Source organism: Hordeum vulgare, chromosome 5H, assembly GCF_904849725.1.
Source record: "Hordeum vulgare subsp. vulgare chromosome 5H, MorexV3_pseudomolecules_assembly, whole genome shotgun sequence".
NCBI classification, from domain to species: domain Eukaryota; kingdom Viridiplantae; phylum Streptophyta; class Magnoliopsida; order Poales; family Poaceae; genus Hordeum; species Hordeum vulgare.
The window spans coordinates 510,177,462-510,200,340 of record NC_058522.1 but is presented as its reverse complement, the minus strand read 5'-3'; the positions used below and the strand labels follow the sequence as shown (position 1 = coordinate 510,200,340).

General features: G+C 43.0%; 3 protein-coding genes, 1 long non-coding RNA gene and 1 pseudogene across 5 annotated transcripts; 3 read left to right on the top strand and 2 right to left on the bottom strand.

Moving 5' to 3' along the window:
• Nucleotides 1–856: 856 nt before the first annotated feature.
• LOC123397072 lies at nucleotides 857–9,388 on the top strand (annotated as a pseudogene).
• A 2,210-nt stretch (nucleotides 9,389–11,598) lies between these two features.
• On the top strand, nucleotides 11,599–14,891 carry LOC123451844 (probable flavin-containing monooxygenase 1). The gene is made up of 5 exons (XM_045128386.1): nucleotides 11,599–12,132; nucleotides 12,645–12,876; nucleotides 12,961–13,136; nucleotides 13,255–13,613; nucleotides 14,217–14,891. The coding sequence occupies exons 1-5, from the start codon at nucleotides 11,686–11,688 to the stop codon at nucleotides 14,560–14,562; spliced, it is 1,560 nt and encodes a 519-aa protein (XP_044984321.1). The 5' UTR covers nucleotides 11,599–11,685; the 3' UTR covers nucleotides 14,563–14,891.
• Nucleotides 14,892–16,277: 1,386 nt separating this feature from the next.
• Nucleotides 16,278–19,546, top strand: LOC123451839 (probable flavin-containing monooxygenase 1). Of its 2 annotated transcripts, none has more exons than XM_045128382.1 (5): nucleotides 16,278–17,001; nucleotides 17,525–17,756; nucleotides 17,840–18,015; nucleotides 18,131–18,489; nucleotides 19,020–19,546. In XM_045128382.1, the coding sequence occupies exons 1-5, from the start codon at nucleotides 16,552–16,554 to the stop codon at nucleotides 19,363–19,365; spliced, it is 1,563 nt and encodes a 520-aa protein (XP_044984317.1). In that variant the 5' UTR covers nucleotides 16,278–16,551; the 3' UTR covers nucleotides 19,366–19,546. The 2 variants fall into 2 exon arrangements, with proteins under 2 accessions (XP_044984317.1, XP_044984318.1); XM_045128383.1 differs by having other exon boundaries at nucleotides 19,048–19,489.
• LOC123451843 lies at nucleotides 18,251–21,262 on the bottom strand. Its single transcript, XR_006632503.1, has 3 exons — nucleotides 21,046–21,262; nucleotides 19,956–20,008; nucleotides 18,251–18,340 (listed from the first exon to the last, which is right to left on the bottom strand). It is a non-coding gene; the product is annotated as an uncharacterized LOC123451843 (long non-coding RNA).
• Nucleotides 21,263–21,484: 222 nt separating this feature from the next.
• Nucleotides 21,485–21,990, bottom strand: LOC123451840 (histone H4). The gene has a single exon (XM_045128384.1). It carries the CDS (start codon nucleotides 21,923–21,925, stop codon nucleotides 21,614–21,616), a length of 312 nt encoding a protein of 103 aa, XP_044984319.1. The 5' UTR covers nucleotides 21,926–21,990; the 3' UTR covers nucleotides 21,485–21,613.
• Nucleotides 21,991–22,879: the final 889 nt, after the last annotated feature.

Here is a 22,879-nt window from a genome sequence, read left to right as displayed (position 1 = left end):
TTGTCATCACATTCCTTACGCATCACAAAAATTTACCTCTTTCCTAGCTAATTTTTTCAATAAACACACATGACCGATTTGAAGCTGCTAACCACGATTTTTGACAGAATGGGCCCACATGTCGGATGCCACGTAGGGCAAACTTGACCGCGAGTGGTTGACTCACTCTGGAGATCGAGGACCCTTCCTCGTCCTCCTTTGTCAGGGTTGAAGCAAGCAGGGACTTGGCTCAGTGGGAGCTCTGGGTCGCTAGGGCGAGGCAGGTCCTTTCTAAATATAAGTCTTTTTAGAGGTTTTACTAGAAGACTACATAAGCATGTTGATGTCCTCATCTGGTGCCGTTACTTTTTTGCAAAATATTACACTATGAACTACATACGAAACCAAACGAAAGAATCCATATTCTAAAATATGTTTATATACAATTGTATGTAATTTGTAATGGAATTTTTGAAAAGACTAGCATTTGGAAACGAAAGGACTAGTAAGTAATAGCCAATGCAAGGATACCACCGTCTTCCTCGAAAACAGTATGACGAGAAAAAGATATCAGTAAAATATTAGAGAGAATTTCTTATTTAGCTTTTTCTTAAAATTTGGTTTCCTTCTTGACTCTAATTTTTTTTCACTTTTGAAACTCAAACTTCATTTTCTTTCCTTTATGACATTTCCGTCAGTTTTGATAACTAACACCGTTAAATGCAAGATTAAAGGTCCATTTTATCCCTGGTGTATTTTGTGGCTAAAATTGTGAATTGAAAAATTGGACAAAACCTCCCTTCCCAGCGGCTCCTCACATGGGCTTGCGCGAGCTTTAGCTCGGACACAGCAGCCACGGCGCACCGTGGGCTTTAACATGAATGACATGCTCCGGCACTGGAAAGACACACCGACCGTCCCGCCCGCGAGCTCCGGTGCGGCCTGGTACACGACCTCCATTCCCAGCCCGACTCGGCGCAGCAGCCCCGGCCAGCCTGCTCCGCAGCCCGTGCTGGCCCCTGCCTGCGCCCCGGCGTCTGCCTCGCCCGCGCCCCGGCCTCTCGCCCTCGCGTCCGCCCACGCTGTTGCTTCCGTAAAAGACATAGTTTTGCCTTCGCGAGAGGCACGTCCAGAAAAGGGGAAAAATGCGTTCTCTGCTTTCTTTTTCACGAGAGAAGCGGTTTTTTTTCTGTGAGAGGTACGTTCTTTTTTTTCGAGAGGCACGATCCGAAAAGGAAAAACGTTTTTTTTTTCTATCATGTGAGGCACATCACTCCAAATGGTTTAGCTTTCTTCTTCGTGGAGAAGAAAAAGTTTGTACTCCTCTAATGGCGCTCTAGCGACCTGGCAATTTTTTTTACGCTGGTAAAAGAGTTTTATTCCAAAATCATAGGGTTACAATCAAGCGGCAAGAGTTCCTCAACATACGGAGGACCTCGACCAAGCCAAACAGCAATAGTATCTTTGTCCGAGTATACATGGTTAATCGATTGTTGGGGAACATTGCATAGGAAACAAAAAAAATCCTACGCACACGAAGACATATCATGATGATGTCCATCTACGAGAGAAGATTTGGATCTACGTACCCTTGTAGATCGTACAGCAGGAAGCGCTAAGAAACGCGGTTGATGTAGTGGAACGTCTTCACGTCCCTCGAACCGTCCCACGAACCGTCCCGCGATCCGTCCCACGATCCGTTCCGATCTAGCGCCGAACGGACGGCACCTCCGCGTTCAGCACACGTACAGCTCGACGATGATCTCGGCCTTCTTGATCCAGCAAGCAAGACGGAGAAGTAGATGAGTTCTCCGACAGCGTGATGGGGCTCCGGTGGTGGTGATGATCTACTCCTCCAGGGCTCCCCCCGAGCTCCGCAGAAATCCGATCTAGAGGTAGAACTATGTGGTCTAGGGTTGAGTTGCACGTGGCAAAAGTTGTCTCAAATCAGCCCTAAAACACCACTATATATAGAAGGGAGGGGGATGGCTAGTCTTGAGGGACAAGCCCTCAAGGTGCGCTGGCCAAGGGGAGGAGGAGGACTCATTCTCCAAGGAGGAGTCCTCCTCTTCCTTCCCACCTCCCTCTTTCCCTTTTTCTTTTATTTTCTTTTGGTATTTTCTTATGTGGCACCATGGGCCCCTTGGGCTAACTCCACCAGCCCACTAAGGACTTATGGCGCCACCCTAGTGCCTTGGACTCACTCCTGGCTGGGTGGGCCCCTCCCGGTTAACTCCCGGAACCCATTCGTCACTCCCGGTACACTACCGGAATTGCCCGAAACTTTCCTATGACCAAATGAAACCATCCTATATATCAATCTTCGTTTTCGGACCATTCCGGAAACCCTCGTGACGTCTGTGATCTTATCCGGGACTCCGAACAACATTCGGTAACCACACATATAACTCAACTATACTAAAACATCGCCGAACCTTAAGTGTGCAGACCCCGCGGGTTCGAGAACTATGTAGACATGACCCGAGGCACTCCTCGGTCAATATCCAATAGCGGGACCTGGATTCCCATATTGGATCCTACATATTCTCCGAAGATCTTATCGGTTGAACCTCAGTGTCAAGGATTCATATAATCCCGTATGTCATTCCCTTTGTCCTTCGGTATCTTACTTGCCCGAGATTCGATCGTCGGTATCCGCATACCTATTTCAATCTCGTTACCGGCAAGTCTCTTTACTCATTCCGTAATACAAGATCCCGTGACTTACACTTAGTCACATTGCTTGCAAGGCTTGTGTGTGATGTTGTGCTACCGAGTGGGCCCCGAGATACCTCTTCGTCATACGGAGTGACAAATCCCAGTCTTCATCCATACTAACTCAACGGACACCTTCAGAGATACCTGTAGAGCACCTTTATAGTCACCCAATTACTTTGTGACGTTTGATACACACAAGGTATTTCTCCGGTGCCAGTGAGTTATATGATCTCATGGTCATAGGAATAAGTACTTGACACGCAGAAAACAATATCAATAAAACGACACGATCAATATGCTACATTCACAGTTTGGGTCTTGTCCATCACATGATTCTTTTAATGATGTGATCCCGTTATCAAGTGACAACACTTGTCTATGGTTAGGAAACCTTGACCATCTTTGATCAACGAGCTAGTCAACTAGAGGCTTACTAGGGACATTGTTTTGTCTATATATCCACACATGTATTTGAGTTTGCAGTCAATACAATTATAGCATGGATAATAAACGATTATCACGAACAAAGAAATATAATAATAACTAATTTATTATTGCCTCTAGGGCATATTTCCGACATCGATGTCCTACCCTATTCTGCACACGACTAATTTTAAAAGGAATAAAAACTCTATCTATCATAAGATGACGAATCTCAGCTACTAGATGTCCATAGGTCGATCTTAATAAACTATCACCACACATGGCGGACAGAGCCATAGCATAATCGGACTAGACGGTGATGGGAAGGACAGAGTGTTGGATAGCCAACGCCATACCGTGCATAAGTGCATGTAGCTCTGCCTTCAATGCATCATTGTAATGAAAGATGCACCGGTATGCCGCAAATATCACACTCCCGTTATGTCGTCTTAGAATCATGTGTGCCACCGCAGAACCATCAGTCTGTGAATAAGATCCATCAACAGACGGAGCCAGTTGATCCGGCGGTGGCCTCGGCCATGGATGGACCTGGATAACCTTCTGCACCACCGCCGACTCCTCCTGGAACAACGACATCTTCCCTTTAATGATCTCTTTTGTGGAATACCTCCTCGATAAATGTAAGGACTACATATAACTCTGCAGATATAAGACTGTCATAGCCACCGATGGCACTTCCTTTCCATGCACTAAATCAGAACGAAGGGACCAGATCCGCCACAACAACATTATCACGCATTCCCTCATCAATCCATCACAATTTGCCAACAAATTCAACAACCACTCCTGCCCCGTGTCTTGCAACACCTCCTGATGGGGTAATTTCCACACCGACCTCATCTGCATCCAAATCACACGAGCATGATCGCAAGCAACTAAGGCATGGAAGCTTGTATCCTTCTCCTTTGCGCATAAGGGGCATGTAGCCCTCGTAGATATATGGCGGTAGTTTTTGCGGAAATTTGTGGCCAGAGCAGCCGAGACCACCTTCCACGCCAAAATTCTCATCTTTAGGGGCACTTTAGCATCTCATATGCAGCGCCAGGCCGGCCGCTCGCCGGTTGGACTGATGTTGGACGCAACCACACCTGCGACAAGACCCATGGTGGCAAGCCGATATGCACTCCGAACCGTGAATTGGCTGTTCTTCTCCGAGAACCAAGCAAGGAAATATTGGCCCTGCCGCGGTGAGGTAGGGATCTTTAGAATTTCACGCACATCCATCTCCCAAAAGTATTCACACAATCTTTGCACATTCCATGCACCATGACCGTCGAGAAAGTTTGCCACCCAGTTGAATCTACAATTGCGCTTCGGTGTCATAGGCCGAAAATTATGTCCCCTTGGGATCCAAGCATCTCTCCAAGTTTTAATTAAAGTGCCATCACCTACACGCCATATAATACCTTTCTTCACCAACTCAAGGCCATAGATAATACCCTTCCACACTACCAACGAACTAGCAGGGAATACTGTATCCAACAGATTACCATGAGGGTAGTATTTAGCTCTGAGTAGCCTAGCACATAAGCTACCAGGGCAGTCCATCAACCGCCAGGCTTGCTTAGCCAACATAGCCTGATTGAATGCTCTCATATCCCGGAATCCCATACCCCCCATAGATTTTGGTACCATCATCTTCTCCCAACTAAGCCACGCCATATTCCTCTTCCCATTCTCCACACCCCACCAACTTACCCATAGTTTGCAAAGGAGTGCTCACACATATCTGAGGTGGGGGCCCCTTGGATTTGGGGGCCCAGGGCGGCCTCCCCTCCCCCTCCCCCTCAGGGTCGGCCCCTCCCTTGGCATCACTAGTCGTCATGCTGACCGAGGGTTGCTTCGTCGGCGCAACCGGAACTAGCGATCAGGATTGTCCGGATGAGGACATCGACATCTGCAAAGAACCTCAGATCCAAGAGAAGAAGGTAAAAAAAGAATGGGCGTGACTAGCGGGGGAACCGACGCCCGTTTGCATGAGCGAGCGCTTTCTAAAAAGGGAAACAGCAAACCCACGTGCGATCAAGACAGTCTAAAAGAAACTCTGTGTGACCTGGTTCCTGCTTCAGTGTAATTATTTATTTTCTTTCCTTTTTCAAAAAGCTACATCTTTTGAACCGGATGTCAGAATTGAGATTCGTTTTTACAGTTGGTTTTTTACGATAATTTTTTCAAAAATAGATCCCATATGGACAGGTTCGACAAACTTTTTTTGAGCAACTTTAGATGATATTAAGACAACTTTAGTGCTATAGGAAAACAACTTTTTTTGGCCTGGTAGGACTGTTTATTTGGTTGATTTTTGTCAAAATGAGAAAATCACACAAAACATGAGGCATGCTTGGGCAACTGTCAGATCTGCCCCCTATGAAATTTCTCATTATCCCTATATACATCTTCTGATCTGTCCCGGCTTTTGTAACTAGTCAACATCCGTGACGTGACTAGTCAATACATGCGTGCTCGCTAGCATAGGTGGGCAGACTACCGTAGGAAAAAAAAGGCTCTCATACCATCCATCCCCACATAGTTTTGAAATTTGGAATCATGATAGATATCCGACAAAAACTTGGCGACATTGTAGGCAACTTATGTAACTTGATGGACAACTTCCTTAGTATTTTAGGCAATTGGGGATCACCCGTAGGCAACTTCTTAGCAATACTTGCAGCTTGGTTTCTGAGAGAGACAACATAAAAGCCATATTAGACAACTTTCCACTCTACGGTAAACAAGTTTGTATAATTGGCAACTATACTATCTACAAATTAGTTTCTGATGTATGCAACTTAGCAAACATAGTAACCATCTATTGGACTGATGCACACAACTATTAGTATCCTACTAGGTGAATTCACTAATACACACGATGCAATTCATCTAGCATCAAAGTTGCTTTTGTTTAGAACTAAAGTTGCCTCATCTAGCATAGAAGTTGCTTTTAAAAAAAATCTCCAAAACATATTCATATGGGATCTCGTTTTGAAGAGTTCGTCACGAGAAACCAAACAGTAAAAACATATAATAATTCTGACACACGGTTTGAAAGTCATAGCTTTTTGAATTGTTTTCGTACATGAATTAATGCATATCCAACGCATGCGGAGCCGAGCATGCACATCCAACTCATAATTTAACTATTTCAGTTTGAAAATAGCTCACCATATATGCCATGTGGTTGCTAAAGGATGAAGTTAGTTAACTTTCTAGTCATTGTAGACAACTTTGAAGAAATTTTCGTTGATAGGTGATCATACTACGCAAACTAATAAGAAGTTTCTTTTTTCTAGCATTAAAGTTGTCTCAATATCACTCATAGTTGCCAAAAAAAATGTCGAAACCTACCCGTACGAGATCTAGTTTTAAATAACTCATCGCGACAAACACAATGGTGAAAACGGATTTGAAATTCAAAGCTCAAGTCAAAAGTTACGGATTTTAGAAAATTTTGTAGCCCAAATAAATGCATGCATGTGAGATCTTGCTGAGAAATAGCAGGACGGAGAGAACGTGTAGACGCGAGGGGACATAGTGATCAGGTGCTTTTCCTCTTTTGTTAGTAACAAGGCAATCATATTAAAAATACTGGGATCAGACTGCTTGAACGAGTGCGCTCGTTGCAACCAAATATTACAGCTGCATTGATAAGTAATATTTAGGAAAAACAATAACTTTCTTGCTTCCCCTCGTCTGGTTTCCCTCATCCTAATTCTCGTAAGTGTCTCAACAATATTGTTCTCTTTCAGTAGTAGCTAGCATAGTTCCTCAACAATCTTTTTATATTGAATTTCGAATCTGACTCATTGGTAAGAACTGAACTACAATACATTCTTATGTAATATAGAATAATAAGAATTTTTTCTGATGTGTTACTTAGTGAATTATAGTAATATCTGATTTCACTAGAAGATTACATAAGGATATATACCTTAGAGTGTAGATTTATTCATTTTGCTTCGTATTCAGTTCACTAATGAAATCTCTACAAAGACTTATATTTAAGAACGGAGGAAGTATGATACAGAAACAGCATTTTGCAATGAACAATGGATAGTCCTTGGCCAGAAGCAGTATGTTGTAATGTACAGTGAGCAGTCAACAAACTGTGACCAATAGCAGTTTAGTGGGTATTCCATTAAACCCACATATCCCACTTAACAATATGCGTGGTTTGTCAGCGCGAGCTCGTTACTGTTGTCGGTTACTAGAAGTCCCCTATTGACATTGCGGCAGAGTGCACAAGTATAAATGGTGAGATCTCTAGCTAGCTTTCCTGCAACTCTCCATTGCAGGGTGATCAAAAGAAAGAAGAGTTCGAAGAAAATATTCTAATTTAATTGTTCATGTTGTTGCACTCAGGAGCCAAGTACGCATGCACAATAATATATCGGACGAAGAGTGAATCGTACCCGACTACTACGCTTGGGGTGTCCCCATTGGGTTCTTCTACCTCAACCGCTTGTCGGAGCTCCTAGTTCACAGGCCAGGAGAGGAGCCACTCCTTAGCATTATTGCTACCTTCTTATCACTCTGGTAATGGCCACTAGCCACTAGTAGTTCCTACTTATACTAAACCATTCTTCCAAATGAATTTTTATTAAAAAAAACCATCTGTCAAACGCAATTAATAGAAAAGACCATCCCTGAAACATATTGTTAAACCGAACCAGCTATGTCATAGCGGCAGGCGCGTCAACCAACACGTCTGAAGACGGCAGCCCATTCGGCCACAGGCCCAGGCGATAGGTGGCCCGCCCCAGGATTCAGCGAACGCGGCCGATGCTCAGACGGAACGGAGCACTGGGGGGGTGGGCGCTGCCGCCTCCTAGTGTGGCTGCAGCACTGTGCAAGGACTATGTTTCTTTGCCTCAGATGCATCATTTGTGCAAGGCATTGCCCACTTGATTTTTGCATGCTGCGTGCTGGTCAAACCAAGCGAACGACTAGACTATTACTCCCTCGTTCTTTTAAGCAGTATGTTTATATATATCTGTATGTAGTACATTAGTGAAATCTTTACAAAGACTTATATTTAGGAACGGAGGAAGTTCATAGGCATTCATGCATGCATGGTCGCTGTGAAAAAGCTTCCAAAATTGCCAGAGGCAGCTACAGTACTCGAGTCACACCAGTACGCGGCAGCGTCCACCTTCCAAACGCTTCGTTCCGTTGCACGTCTCGCCGAATCCTGTATGGGCCACCTGCCGCCTGGGCCTGTGACGGTAGGGGATGTCGTCTCCGTGTGTGACGGCAGACGCCACGTGTCAGCTGGCGCGCCTGCCGTCACCGATAGAGCTGTTCCGTTTTGATAATATATTTTAGGGGTGATCTTTTCTGTCAATTGCGTTCGACAGGTGATTTTTTTTAACAAAATTTACTTCCAAACAGATCATATATTTTTTGTGCTCATGCATGCATTTAACTTGAATATATACAATGATCAGAAATGGCTGCTCTCCAAGTTTGTCGAGAGCTACTACAGATTGATGCCAGACCGCAGTTTCTTCTCGGCTATCAGCTCCTGCTTGGTTATGATATTGCCCGACAAGTTCTATGGCATGGTTGATCAAGGAAGCATTGTTCTCAAGAAAGCAAAGAGCTTCAGCTTTTGCAAACAAGGTGTCATTGACGAAGGTGAAGGTGAATCCGCAAGGACAAAGAGCAAGGTGGTCATATTCGCCACCGGATACAAGGGAGACCAAAAGCTAAAGGAGATGTTGGCATCATCCCTGTTCAAAGACATTGTGACTGGCTCAACATCCAATATTATTCCTCTCTACAGGTTTAACCTTCCTATCCTTCTCTTAAACAGGCATGTTTGGCTATTCATACATATGCAGTGGTTTTTTGTGAACTGGGCAGGCAATGCGCGCATCCTAGAGCCCCACAACATGCGAACATCTGCTACTCTGAGAGCATAGCAAACCTGCACACCGTCAACATGCGCTCCAAATGCTTGGCGCATTTCCCTGATGGAGCATTTCAGTTGCCTAGCATAAAGTCTATGGAGCATGAATACATGAAGAGGTGCTCTCCTGAATACATGAAGAGGTACTCTCGTGAATACTTCCGTTGACCTTGCATTGAAGCTCTCCACATCTGGTGCAATGATCAGTTGTGCCAGGACATGGGGTATGAACCCAGGAGGAAGAAAGGGTTCTTTGCGGATTGGATGATGCCATATCTTCCATCAGATTACAAGGATATCAATCTGAAGAAGTGATATCAACCTGAAGAAGTGACATGCAGTCATGCCATCGCTGCCCTTAAATGAAACAATAAGATTATCATTCTAGAGATGCTATGATGACTATTGTACAAACTGAATATGCTCTTTAGTTGACTACATTTGTTGCCCTGTACCAAAACATAGGTTCAGAAAGTAAGCAATGGACTCGAACTACTACCGCCATTTCCAGGAACCATTCTTTGTATCAGTTTCAGGAACATGATAATGTGTTTTGTGTTACTTTTCTCATTAACAATGGGCACATCAACCAGACACGCCGTCAAATTAGAAAGTGGGCCGACTAGTCAGTTAATTCCAAGACTATTCAGAATAGAAAATGAAGGAACTTGGGTCCCAGTGTGAGCCCAGATCTTTAGCTATTCTACTGTGACAAAAAAAAAATGTCCCTTTCGACCAAGTGTAACCGCCAGCCCACCACCACCTCATATGGGTCCAAAAACAAATGGTTACCCTGCAAAACTACAAATATTAGAGGTCCAGCTAGATGATTCCCATTTCTAAAATAGAACCCACTTGTCATAGGAGAAATGCCTTGTTTTGCAAAGGATACATATTTGAAGCATTTCAAGTAGACAATAAAAATAATTTTGGCAACTAAATAGCTTATTTACTCAACATATTTTACAAAGGACGATATTTGGGTCCGAACATTAGCTGCTTGTACTTAACTACTTATGCCTGTATGTGGCATGCTTTAGGTTCGCAGGGACAATCCTGATGCCACCTATTTGGTAGGCTCTAAGGTATGCATCATCACCTCAACGTGCAACACAGTATAGTTTTCGAAGGTTAACTCTGCATGCCACATTGATATCAATTCAAATTTGAAAGAGACATATAGCTTAGCAAGCATTTTAGAACTCATCCCAGTGGGCCACTGAAGACAAAAAATAATAATTGACAGAAAATAAAACAGGACATGTCGTCAGATGGTGACAGGAATAAACCAAGAAAACAACGGAAGATACCAACAAGGAAGAAATGGTCCTTTGCAGATTGGCTAATGCCATATCTTCCATCAGATTACAAGGATATATAAATCTGAAGAAGTGACATGCTTAAATTATTTGTTTTGTGTGGCGAAAGGGCGATGTAGGTGTTGTAATCTCAGACACAGAAGGTTGTGTAATCTCAGAAGTTCAATCAGTTCAGCCTTTATCGTGACATCTGAGATCTGTCACGCCCATTGTTGCTCTTGAATGGAAGAGAAAAATAGCATTCAAGAGATGTACAAACTGAACTTCCAAGAATAAGCTCTTCAACTGAAACAAGATCTGGTGCTCTGTTCTTATCTGTAAGTGCTAGACTAGATAGTTTTGAACTCATACTTGTTACCGTCCTCCCAGGGCTCCTTCCAACGGGTAAACCATTGTCAGTGCCATTTTCAGAGGAAGACAATATGCTTCATGTTAATTTCCTCACAAACTCCCCATATGCTTCAAATTAATTACTGAGCAGACGTGTCAACTTATTCCCAACAGACCAACACTAAACAGAATCAACAACCGGAAAACAACAATTGTTTGCACTATGAACCTAGATATGTACTCTCTTCCAACCAAGTAACCACCACCACCGAATATGATAATCATATATAAAAAAATGGGTCCAAATGATTTCTAAGAATATTAGCTGTCCAGCTAGATGATGCTCACCTCTTAAACCAAACCCACCTGCTATGGAGGTGTCATCAAAATCACACACACTACGTATTGAACCATCAAACATGGGCAACTAGAAGCTGTGTTGGCAGTTTACTTTTATGTGGCGGCATGACATTGAGTCAATAAATCAGGTGCTCATACTATGGCTGTAACCTGTAAGTGACTCTCTTCAGACTTACTGGAGCAATCCTGATGCCGCCTGACTATAAGGTATGCAATATCACCTCAACGTGCAACATGAGGTTGTTTTCCAAAGTTAACTCTACATGCCAGTTGATGTCGATTTAAATTTGAAAGGGGTCTATAAATTAGCAAGCATCTGAAAACTCATACATAAGCTACTTGCAGACCCATCCCATACTCCCAGCATGTCGCTGAAGACAAAAAGGATAACTGAAGAAAATAAAACAGGACATGTGGTCAGAGGGTGACAGGAATAAACCAAGAAGACAACGAAAGATACCAAGCAAGTGGTGGTCCGTTCGGCCTCATCCAGCCACCCAAAAGATCTTGAGATTTTAAAAAGATCTAACCCATCCAGAGAATCAAACCCAAGTTTATATAACAGACACCCTTTCCTCTCCATCCTCGACTCCTTCCTAGCCAGAACTCTGAAGAAAAGCAGTAAAAATGGACAGGAAGAGGGTAGGCATTGTTGGTGCTGGTGTGAGCGGCCTAGCAGCCTGCAAGCACGCACTAGACAAGGGATTCAGCCCGGTAGTATTCGAGGCCGATGACACCATTGGTGGAGTGTGGGCGCATACCTTGGAGTCAACGAGGCTTCAGGCGCCTACGACATCATTCCGGTTCTCAGACCTGGCATGGCCTGCAAGCGTGACAGCGACGTACCCAGGCCACCGGGAAGTCATGGAGTACATCAGGTCGTACGTGTGCGAGTTTGACCTCCTTAAGTGTATCAAGTTCAATAGTCAGGTGTTGGGAGTTGAATACCTTGGTGCGACCGAGGAAGAGATCATGGAGTGGGAGCATTGGTCTGGCAATGGGACGGCATTCGGAGCTGGCAAGGATGGAGGGTGGAGCATCACAGTGAAGGACCTGAAAATTGGTAATGTTGAGGTACGTGCAATCCCTTGGGACCCTCATATACCTGTCTTGTTCTGCCTCTGAGTTCAGATATCTACATGCTTGCAAATGCACACATAGAGCTCAGATAGCACGTTGTGTCTAAATGGGGTATTCTGACTATATTCTGATTTCAATGTGATGTATAGAAATATAGAATGGCAGTAGATAGCTAGGCAGTTGGCACAGATGAGTCCTACGCATCGACTTCATGTAAGTGCATAATAAGGGAGAAGAATCACACAGCCAGACAAGAAATATACTAGAGTGAGGAAAATATTGTTCATTCATAGGATCTATAAATACATCACCTGACCAGAAAAATCTCAAATATACTAGAGTGAGAAAATATTGTTCATTCATAGGATCTATGAATACATCAGCTGACCAGAAAAATCTCAAATAAGATGTGTCTGCTTGAATAATGTAATGCATTTTTACCTTATACGCGGAATCACTCTGTAGGCTATATAGCACACCTTTGTATAAGCAATCTCCTGTCACAGGTTTTTCAAGTGGATTTTCTCATACTGTGCATCGGAAGGCATAGTGGGACCCCAAATATCCCAGAATTTCCAGCTAATAAAGGGCCCGAGTTGTTCAAGGGAAAAATATTGCACTCTATAGACTACTCTTACATGGACAATGTAGCTGAATTTGTTAAAGGGAAGAGTGTGACAATAATTGGGTCTGGAAAATCAGCATTTGACATTGCTGCGGAGGTTGCCAAGGTGAATGGTGAGTCCAAGAGAACTAAGACCTCGTTAACTAGCAATAATGTATTCAAAGGAATATGTGCCTGACACTTCTATTCCAATGCAGATGTAGATCAGCCATGCACCATGATATGTAGAACGAGGCACTGGCTGGTTGATAAATCTAGCATATGGGGAATTAACCTTAGTTACTTCTATCTTAACCGCATCTCGCAACTACTTGTTCATAAACCTGGTGAAGGATTTCTGCACTATTTATTGGCTAGTGCACTCTCCCCCTTGGTAAATAATTTATTTCCAGCTTAAAAAGAGTTTTGAAAGTAGTCGATGGTAAATTTATTTCATATAAAGAACTTGTGCATAGAAAGCTCATGCATCCACAAAACTCCTGTTGTTTCAGAGATGGGCAATTACAAAAGTAATTGAAACCTACTTCAAGCAAAGGATTCCTCTAGAAAAGCATGGGATGGTACCGGACTACAGCTACTCCTTCGCCATGTCTTCTTGCTTGATTGCATTGCTACCAGAAGGGTTTTATGACAGGGTTGATGAGGGCAGCATTATTCTAAAAAAGTCCAAGAGGTTCAGCTTCTGCAGCAATGGAATCATACTGGAGGATGGAAATGAATGCATAAAAAGTGATATTGTAATTCTAGCAACAGGATTCAGAGGAGACCAGAAGCTTAGGGACATCTTCACAGCAAACTGGTGTAGGAATATAGTGGTTGGATCATCGGATACATCAGTTCCTTTATACAGGTACAGGTTGGACAACTTCTCTTTTTGCTTGGCACATTTGGTGGACAATAAATACTGTGCTAATGAATACATATTTTTCCCTACGGAACTGTGCCACCACTTAACAAAAATAAGGGAAAGTGAACTAATAGTTTGGTGAGGGAAGGGCTAGGCAATCCACATATACACTTCAACAAGTACAAGAATATATACATTCTGCAGTACTACAAGATCTTAGCAAACTACTTCCTCCATTCCTAAATATAAGTCTTTTTAAAGATTTCACTATGAACTACATACGGATGTATATAGACATACTTTAAAGTGTAGATTCACTCATTTTGCTTCGCATGTAGTCCGTAGTGGAACTCTAAAAAGACTTCATATTTAGAAACAGAGGGAATAACATATATCAACAGCATGCACTCACTTTTGAAGCTGTTAACTACTTCTCTATCAACTATGTAACACCATTATCAGCATAGTAGGCATCTTATGTTTTGGCTTGAAAAGAATGACGAGCTTCATAAAATTGAAATATTATGGTACATAATAGTAAATTTAAAATGTTTACTTTATGTTGAGTATAGTGATCTCATTTATTAAAATGTTTGAAATTAACAGAGAATGCATCCACCCTCGAATTCCTCAGTTGGCAATAGTTGGATACTCTGAGAGCCTTACCAACATATATGCCTCGGAGAGGATGGCCAATTGGGTAATCCATTTCCTAGCTGGCGGATTCCAGTTGCCAAGCATAAGATGCATGGAAGAGAATGTAGCAGAGTGGGCAAAGTACAAGGATCTTTACAATGGAAAATATTTCCGCAGATCTTGTATAAGCACCGTGAATATTTGGTTTAATGATTTGTTGTGCCAAGACATCGGATGCAACCCTAGAAGGAAGAAAGGATTCCTGGCTGAATGGTTCCAGCCATATGGGCCTGCTGACTATGCAGGTATTTGCTGAAGACAACAGCACATTTCTCACTAGTGTATTCAATAGGAAAAGAAGCTGAGACAAGAGTGCTACCTTCAGGGCTCTATAGATGATTTTAGGAAGTGTTTGTCTTGGCAAGTTTAGTGTTACCATAACTACAGAAAAATAGCTCTACACTTTTCTGAATGCATCAGTGCTCTTAAGATGCCCTTTGCCCTTTCAGAGTGGCTAGAGGAGGACTAGATGCCTCCCATAGTTTTGTTTGTTTTGATTTTTAAGTCATTTGGACTCTTGTGAAATGTATTTTTTTATTACTATTGTATAATATATATATTCACTGGTACTGGGTTTTCATTCTATCCCCATAATTTCAGATAGTGGGAGAGAGCTGAACATTTATCAGCTACTCCCTCCGTTCCATAGTATAAGATCATTTTGCAAGCTAAAACAGTTTGCAAAATGATCTCATATTATGGGACAGAGGGAGTATGTTACAGTGCACCTACATATCAGATCTTTTCATGTTGTGTTAAATGTATCAAACCCTGTACAATAGTCTAAATCATAAAAATATGTCAACGTAGTGCTAAGAACTTTATATTTGAATTGGCCTGCTGATTGCGTAGACAACGCCCAGCTCTTGACATCAATGTGTTCTAGAGTGTAGTCTGCGTAAAAATAGTTGAAACCTTATATCTAAACAAGCATCCTACCTTATGGTAAAAAAAACTTAAGATCATGTTGTAGTTCCCATCCAGAAAGATAAAACATAGTGAAGTCCGAAGCAACGACGATTGTTTTGAAATTGACAGTGTAAACGAATTATATTTAAAAAGTGCAACTGAATAAGTTGCAGCATCTGGGCAGAAACGGCCAACGCATCCAGAACTAACAATGCCGCCACCAGCAATACTTGCAGACAAATTTCATGAACAGATATAGCCAGTGTGTCAAGCCGTGAGACCTTTGCAACTGAAAGGGTCATTGTTATCGGATGACTATTGTACAAACAGAGTGCATAGAATGCAGTAAGTCGGCAGTGAACTACATTTGCTGCCATGTTCCAAAATATAGGCCCAGCAAAAGTCAGCACTGAACTCGAATTACTACCATTCTTCCAGGAACCTTTCAATCGGTAAACCATTCTCCCGTATCAGTTTCAGGAAGATGGCAATATGCTTTATGTTAATTTCCTCACGAAAAATGAGTGACCAACTAGACACGCCATAAAATTAAAAGGGTGAAGGGACTTGTCAATTGATTTCCAACACTATTCAGAAATAACGACTGAAAGACAGCAAGAGTGCGCACAATGAACCCAGAACTTTAGCTACTCTTCTGTGACATGTAAATTGTCCCTTTCAAGGGATTCCTTCCTTCAACCAAGTGTAACCACCACCACCACCACCACCACCGAATATGAAAATCATCTAATAAATATCGAAATGGGTCCAAATGACTACCCTGAAAATATTAGCTGCCTAGCTAGATGATGCTCACCTATGAAAAGAAAACATGTCACGGAAGTGTCATCAAAGTCATAAACAGTACATACTGAACCATCACAACTGGTCGACTAAAACCTTCCACTCTGGGTGAGCAGTTTTTATGTGACTCATACTTACGGATGTCAGTGACTTCCTTTATGTTTATTACTGGGGTAATCCTGATGCCACCAGGCCATAATGTATGCAGCATTACCTCAACATGCAACACAAGATAGTTTTCGAAAGTTAACACTGCATGTCAGTTGATGTCGATATAAATTAGCAAGCATCTTAAAACTCATCCATCAGCCATTTGTACATGTATCGCTGAAGACAAAAAAGATAATTGACGGAAAATAAAAAAGGCCATGGGGCCAGAAGGTGACAGAAATAAACGAAGAAAACAACGAAAGATACAAAGCAAGTGGTGGTTCGGCCTCATCCAGCACCAGGGTTTAAATAATAGGCACCCTCTCGCCTCCATCCTCAGGCCCTCATTCCTTCCAATAACTCTGAATAAGAGCAGCAAAAAATGGACAGGAAGAGGGTGGGAATCGTTGGTGCTGGTGTGAGCGGCCTAGCAGCCTGCAAGCACGCGTTAGACAAGGGGTTCAGCCCGGTGGTATTCGAGGCCGATGACACCATCGGAGGAGTGTGGGCGCATACCTTGGAGTCAACGAGGCTTCAGGCGCCAACGACATCGTTCCGGTTCTCGGACCTGGCGTGGCCGGCGGGCGTGACCGCGACGTACCCAGGCCACCGTCAAGTCATGGAGTACCTCAGGTTGTATGCACGTGAGTTTGACCTCTTAAAGTGTATCAAGTTCAATAGCCAGGTGCTTGGAGTTGAATACTTTGGTGCAAACGAGGAAGAGATTATGGGGTGGGAGCATTGGTCTGGTGATGACGGGAAGGCGTTCAGAGTTGCGAAAGATAGAGGGTGGAACCTTACAGTGAAGGACCTGAAAAATGGTAACATTGAGGTATGTGCAATCCGCCAATCCCTTGGGATATCCACCTTTGCTCAGAGTTCCAAAATATAGATGTTTGTACATGCACAAACATAAAGCCCAGGTGCAGGTTGCGTCTAAGTGGGGTATTGTGATTCACTTTTGTTTTTACTATGGTGTGCAGTGGTGGTAAATAACTACTGCCTCTGTAAAAAAATATAAGACTTCTCTGTTTCACGTACAATTGTTAAAAACGTCCTACATTTTGTTACAGAGGGAGTACTTGGTAATATGATGAGTCCAATGCATTGACTCCACACATGTGCATAGTATAACTGCTAAGAGAGGACAATCACAGAACCATATGACAAAAAAATGATTTTTCACGAATGGTACAGATATTTTTCATTCATCAGAAATAAGGGAACATCATCCTGAACTAGGAAAATATGAACTAAGACAGTCCGATTGAAAAATATAATGCATTCACACATGCCTGGAATCACTCTGTAGGTTATGCAGACTGTAACTATGCATAAGTAATATCCTGTTGTAGGTTTTTCAAGTGGATTTTCTCATACTGTGCATCGGAAGGCATAGTGGGACCCCAAATATCCCAGAATTTCCAGCGAATAAAGGGCCTGAGTTCTTCAAGGGCAAAATATTGCACTCTATGGACTACTCTTACATGGATAATGCGGCAGAATTTGTTAAAGGAAAAAGTGTGACAATAATTGGGTCCGGAAAATCAGCATTTGACATTGCTGCAGAGGTTGCCAAAGTGAACGGTGGGTCCAAGAGAACTAAGACCGCACTAACTAGTAATAATTGTTCAAAGGAATATGTGTCTGATACTTCTGTCCCAATGCAGGTGCAGCTCAGCCGTGCACCATGGTACATAGAACAATACACTGGCGGGTTGACAAATTTAGCATATGGGGAGTTAACCTTAATTACTTCTATCTGAACCGTATCTCGCAACTATTTGTTCATAAACCCGGTGAAGGATTTCTGCACTACATGTTGGCTAGTGCACTCTCTCCCTTGGTAAACAATTATCCTACTTGACTAGAATTTTGAAAGCAGTCAATGGTCAATTTGATTTCATATAAAGAACGTCTGCATAGAAAGCTCACTAATCCACAACTCCTGTTGTTTTCAGAGATGGGCAAGTACAAAAGTAATTGAAACTTATCTCAAGCAAAGCATTCCTTTACAAAAACATGGGATGGTACCTGACTACAGCTTCTCCTTTGCTATGTCTTCTTGCTTGATTGCAATGCTGCCAAAAGGGTTTTATGACAGGGTTGAAGATGGCAGCATTATTCTTAAGAAATCCAAGCGGTTCAGCTTCTGCAGTGATGGGATCATCCTGGAGGATGGAGAAGAAAGCATAAAGAGTGATATCGTAATTCTAGCAACAGGATTCAAAGGAGACCAGAAGCTCAGGGACATCTTCACAGCAAACTGGTGCAGAAATATAGTGGCAGGATCATCAGATACATCGGTTCCACTATACAGGTACAGGTTGGACAATTTTGGGGGGTTGGCATGTTTGGGGACAATAAACAATAGGCTAGGGAGAACACTATTTTCCTAAAGAACTGCAATGCCACTTAACAATTGTAACACGAAAAACTAAGGGAAAAGGTGAACTGATAATGAGGTTAGGAAGTAAGAAATCACACTGTGAGTTCCCTTGATGGAATCCACATTCAATGTGGAAATTATTCAGTACAAAATGATATACATTATGCACTGTTGCAAGATCTCACCAAAGTACAATCTCTGTAACTTAATATAAGACGTTTGTTGACACTGTCATGGACTCTAAAAACGTCTTATAAGAAGTTACAGAGGGAGTAATATATATCAAAAGCATGCACGCACTTTGAAGTTGTTAACTGCTTTTCTATCTCTTGCTTTGGCTCGATAAAAATAACAAGCTTAATAAAATCAAACTATTAATTTAGGTGGATGTAAAATTTGCATGTTTACTTTATGTTATGTATAGTAATCTCATTTATTAAATGGATTAAATTAATTAACAGAGAATGCATCCATCCTCGAATTCCTCAGTTGGCAATAGTCGGATATTCCGAGAGCCTTACCGACATATATGTCTCAGAGAGGATAGCTAATTGGGTAATCCATTTCCTGGCTGGTGGCTTCCAGTTGCCAAGCATAAGACGCATGGAAGGGAGTGTAGCAGAGTGGGCAAAGTACAAGAATCTTTACAATGGAAAGTATTTTAGACGATCTTGTTTAAGCACTGTGAATATTTGGTTTAATGATTTGTTGTGCCAAGATATCGGATGCAATCCTAGAAGAAAGAAAGGATTCCTCGCTGAATGGTTCCAGCCATATGGACCTGCTGATTATGCAGGCCTTTCCTGAAGACAGTAGCATATCTGTCACTTGTGTACTCATAGCAAAAGAATAAGACAAAAGAGCTGCTACCTTAACGGCTCTACAGAATATTTCAGCAAGTCTTTATTTGAGCAAGTTTGTTTTACCTTCACTACAGGAAATAACTCTACAGTTTTCAGCAGTACATTTTAATTAGAGCATCTCCTAAGATGATTTTTGCTCCTTCATAATGGTTAAAGGGGGTATAATTGCTTCCTTAGTGTTCTTTCATTTTGTCTTCTAAGTCCTTTGGACTCTTGTAGAATGTAGTGTGTAGTTTATTTTCTTTGAATATAATATATATTCTATTGGTAGAGTTTTCACATGATGTTCCCACACAAAAGATTGAGGCAGTGAAATAAGAACGAAACTGAACATTTATCAACTATGTTATATACTCAGGATCATAAGTAAACTTCATTTGATGTATGTTTACTTGCATGTCGTGTCAAGTACAGAAAACCCTGTATTATGGTCCAAAACATAAAAAGAAGCCATAGAATGCCAAGAACATTTTGTTTTTTTAGTTCCTCTGCTGACAGGATAAATAAATAGTGGGTTAAGTACAACATACTTACATTGTCATTTGGATAGCCCAGCTCTTGACATCAAAATGCTCTTGATTTTAAGCCTACATAAAAATAATTGACACCTTGTATCTCAACAAGCATCCTTATGGCAGAAGAGCCTTATATTAAATCAAGTGACTGTTATGTTTCCTTGAAAAAACAACTATTTTAGTGTCGCTAGTCAGTACAGATGTATGTTTTGTCAGCTGTCGTGGTTTGGAAAATTGCATTGTTTTACTTAAGAATATACAGAACGATCACCGTTGTATCACGTATATGCTTCATGGACCCGCAAAGAAGATGGCATTAGGGTGGGGCTCGGTATAAACAGTAAATAAATGGACCATGGTAAAACTATAAACGTGGGTGTAACAATACTAACAAATGATGGGTGAGTAACTGTTAAATGGATCTGTGATGTCACAGGCAGACCGAATGAATTACACCCCAAAGCATCATACAATTTGCTGCAGCTATGGTCATTATGAGCCAAAGTTTGCACTACTTTGTTAAGAAATACGTAACAGTTTCCAACCACATCAGCGGAGTAACTGCTTAGTTTATCACACAGAACAAGAAATTGGGGAGCAGAAGGAAGAACGCACAAATGTAGACTAGGAGCGCCAAGAGATTATTCAAGGTAAACAACTGAGGTTTACTGCTACCCAATCCATTCCAGCGAACAAGCAGCAGCCAGTTCCTCGTACATCCTAACATGAAGCACAGACCAGAGCAAACAGCAGCAAGAGACTGTCTGCCTGCCCAACCATGAACCCTAGCTACTAATCTGATATGTTGCGGGGACACTCTGGGGCCTGGCATTTGGCCAGACACTGTTTATTGTCATTCAAGAAGTTGGATCAGGTAAGTCAAAATCTAATTTGAGCAAAATGATTCAGCTGTCTCCCATGAGTCCCATCACAATTCAAGTGGTCATGCTAGCTACTCGGCTTTCACGACTTATAACTTCAAATTTAAGTTAGGAAAACTTCTGATTATATCAGAAGAGCAGATTTTCATGTGGTTAAGCCATCGGGAAGCGGAATCGATGATGATAACATGTGGGAAGACAAAGGAGGCAGGTAAAGCAGATGCGTACCGACCGATCGTGCGGGGGCAACAAAGCAGATTCGTGGCAGAGGTGAGCTCTGCACGCTATCCCAGCCACAGGGTCGCCCATGGCCGCATCCGCATCCCAAGGCTAGTAATGGTCAAGGGCCGACGCGAGCTGTTGCAGAAGCAGAGGGCATGCCACATGAATGAACGAGGCAGTAGTGAAAACGAAAAGCACAGACGAAATTGCTGAACGGAATAAGTGTGGAGGTCCCGTACCTGCACCACCGACGAGCTCTGCGTTCTGCGACGGTGTGGATCCGTGCACACTCCATGGATTTTGAACGGCACACTGAAGCAATAAGAACGGATTTGGGGCAAGTTGAAATCGGAAGCCGGGAGCTCCTACATTCGACAATTTGCAGACAGCAAAATAGAGCCACAGAATGGGGGATCAGGCAACACAATGGTAGACCGCTGAAAAATTCAGGCATAATCCACACCAATTTCCATTCGATTCCGTTCGATTCTACAGAAGACAGCAAACAACAGCGAGATGCTGCCATTACACCAACGACCACGAACCCTAGAACTCTCTAAATCTGGTTGGTGGCCTAGCCTCCGAAGCCGTAGAGGGTGCGCCCCTGGCGCTTGAGTGCGTAGACGACGTCCATGGCGGTGACGGTCTTGCGGCGGGCGTGCTCGGTGTAGGTGACGGCGTCGCGGATGACGTTCTCGAGGAAGATCTTGAGCACGCCCCGGGTCTCCTCGTAGATGAGCCCCGAGATGCGCTTCACGCCGCCCCTGCGCGCGAGACGACGGATCGCCGGCTTGGTGATGCCCTGGATGTTGTCGCGGAGGACCTTCCGGTGGCGCTTGGCGCCGCCCTTGCCGAGCCCCTTGCCTCCCTTGCCGCGGCCCGACATCTTCTCGCTTCTCTCCGGTGAGGGTGACTTATCCTTGTGAGGTGGAGAGATGAGGTCGATGGCGGAGTATTGTGGGGCGCGGCGGATTTATAGCCGCTGGCTTTGGGGCCAGGAGCGGCAACGATCCGCGTGATGTGGGCTGCCATCCGTCGGATGAGGGATCGATGGGCTGGAGCGGGAGCAGAGGGGTGGCGCGGATCGGTGACGTGGCGGAGAGGTGTGTTTCTTTCCTGAGGAGGAGGTGCGCATCGGTGGATTTCTGGCAGGTGGGACCTTACAGTTTTTGGATGAATTTTTTTGCGGGAGACGCGTTGCTCGTTGCCGCAAAGTTTCGGACGGATTTCTGGCCGATGGGCCCGTGATGTGTGCCCGTGACGGGACTGCTTCGAAGGCGTAAAACACGGGCTCTTGCTATGACATTTGAAAAGCGTATTCCTGTGTTTTCACGACGAATTGATAGATGTGTGTTTCTCTCGTGCACTGTGTACATCATCTCCAGTGCAATCTCACACTGGTATTTGTGGCGTCCGCACACAATGTCACGGAAGTTTACCGCAATACAAACACATTTGGACAAAAGAAAATGCAAACAGGGCAGAATTCATTTGAGTACGGACATAATTAACATAAAACAAACGGTATTTCATCCATTGAATTAAACCCTACAAATACAAAAATAGAGCGGATCTCGTTAAGAAAACCCAAACGGTTAAATTCCTACACAGCGTATTTCGGATATTTCTATAATTGCATTCCAATACATTGATTACGTCTAGACTTTAAAAGCTAATTCAAATGCATGTCGCACTTAGATGATGCTTGAATCCAAAAGACTAAAACTAGTCTCTTTAAGAGGCTAAAGTTCCAAGCACCCCTGACTAAAGAGAGGCTAAAACTAGTCTTGAGGCTAAAATCTTTTAGTGAGGGGTACCCCTACTAAAATGTGCATTAGTC

Excerpts from the sequence above, each read along its gene's own strand:
- LOC123451839 (XM_045128382.1), top strand. The coding sequence starts at position 16,552 with ATGGACAGGAAGAGGGTGGGAATCGTTGGTGCTGGTGTGAGCGGCCTA. Across the intron at positions 17,002-17,524 it reads TGAAAAATGGTAACATTGAG|GTTTTTCAAGTGGATTTTCT; the intron begins GTATGTGCAATC and ends ATCCTGTTGTAG. Across the intron at positions 18,490-19,019 it reads ACATCGGTTCCACTATACAG|AGAATGCATCCATCCTCGAA; the intron begins GTACAGGTTGGA and ends ATTAATTAACAG.
- LOC123451840 (XM_045128384.1), bottom strand. The coding sequence starts at position 21,925 with ATGTCGGGCCGCGGCAAGGGAGGCAAGGGGCTCGGCAAGGGCGGCGCC.
- LOC123451844 (XM_045128386.1), top strand. The coding sequence starts at position 11,686 with ATGGACAGGAAGAGGGTAGGCATTGTTGGTGCTGGTGTGAGCGGCCTA. Across the intron at positions 12,877-12,960 it reads GGAGGTTGCCAAGGTGAATG|ATGTAGATCAGCCATGCACC; the intron begins GTGAGTCCAAGA and ends ATTCCAATGCAG. Across the intron at positions 13,614-14,216 it reads ACATCAGTTCCTTTATACAG|AGAATGCATCCACCCTCGAA; the intron begins GTACAGGTTGGA and ends TGAAATTAACAG.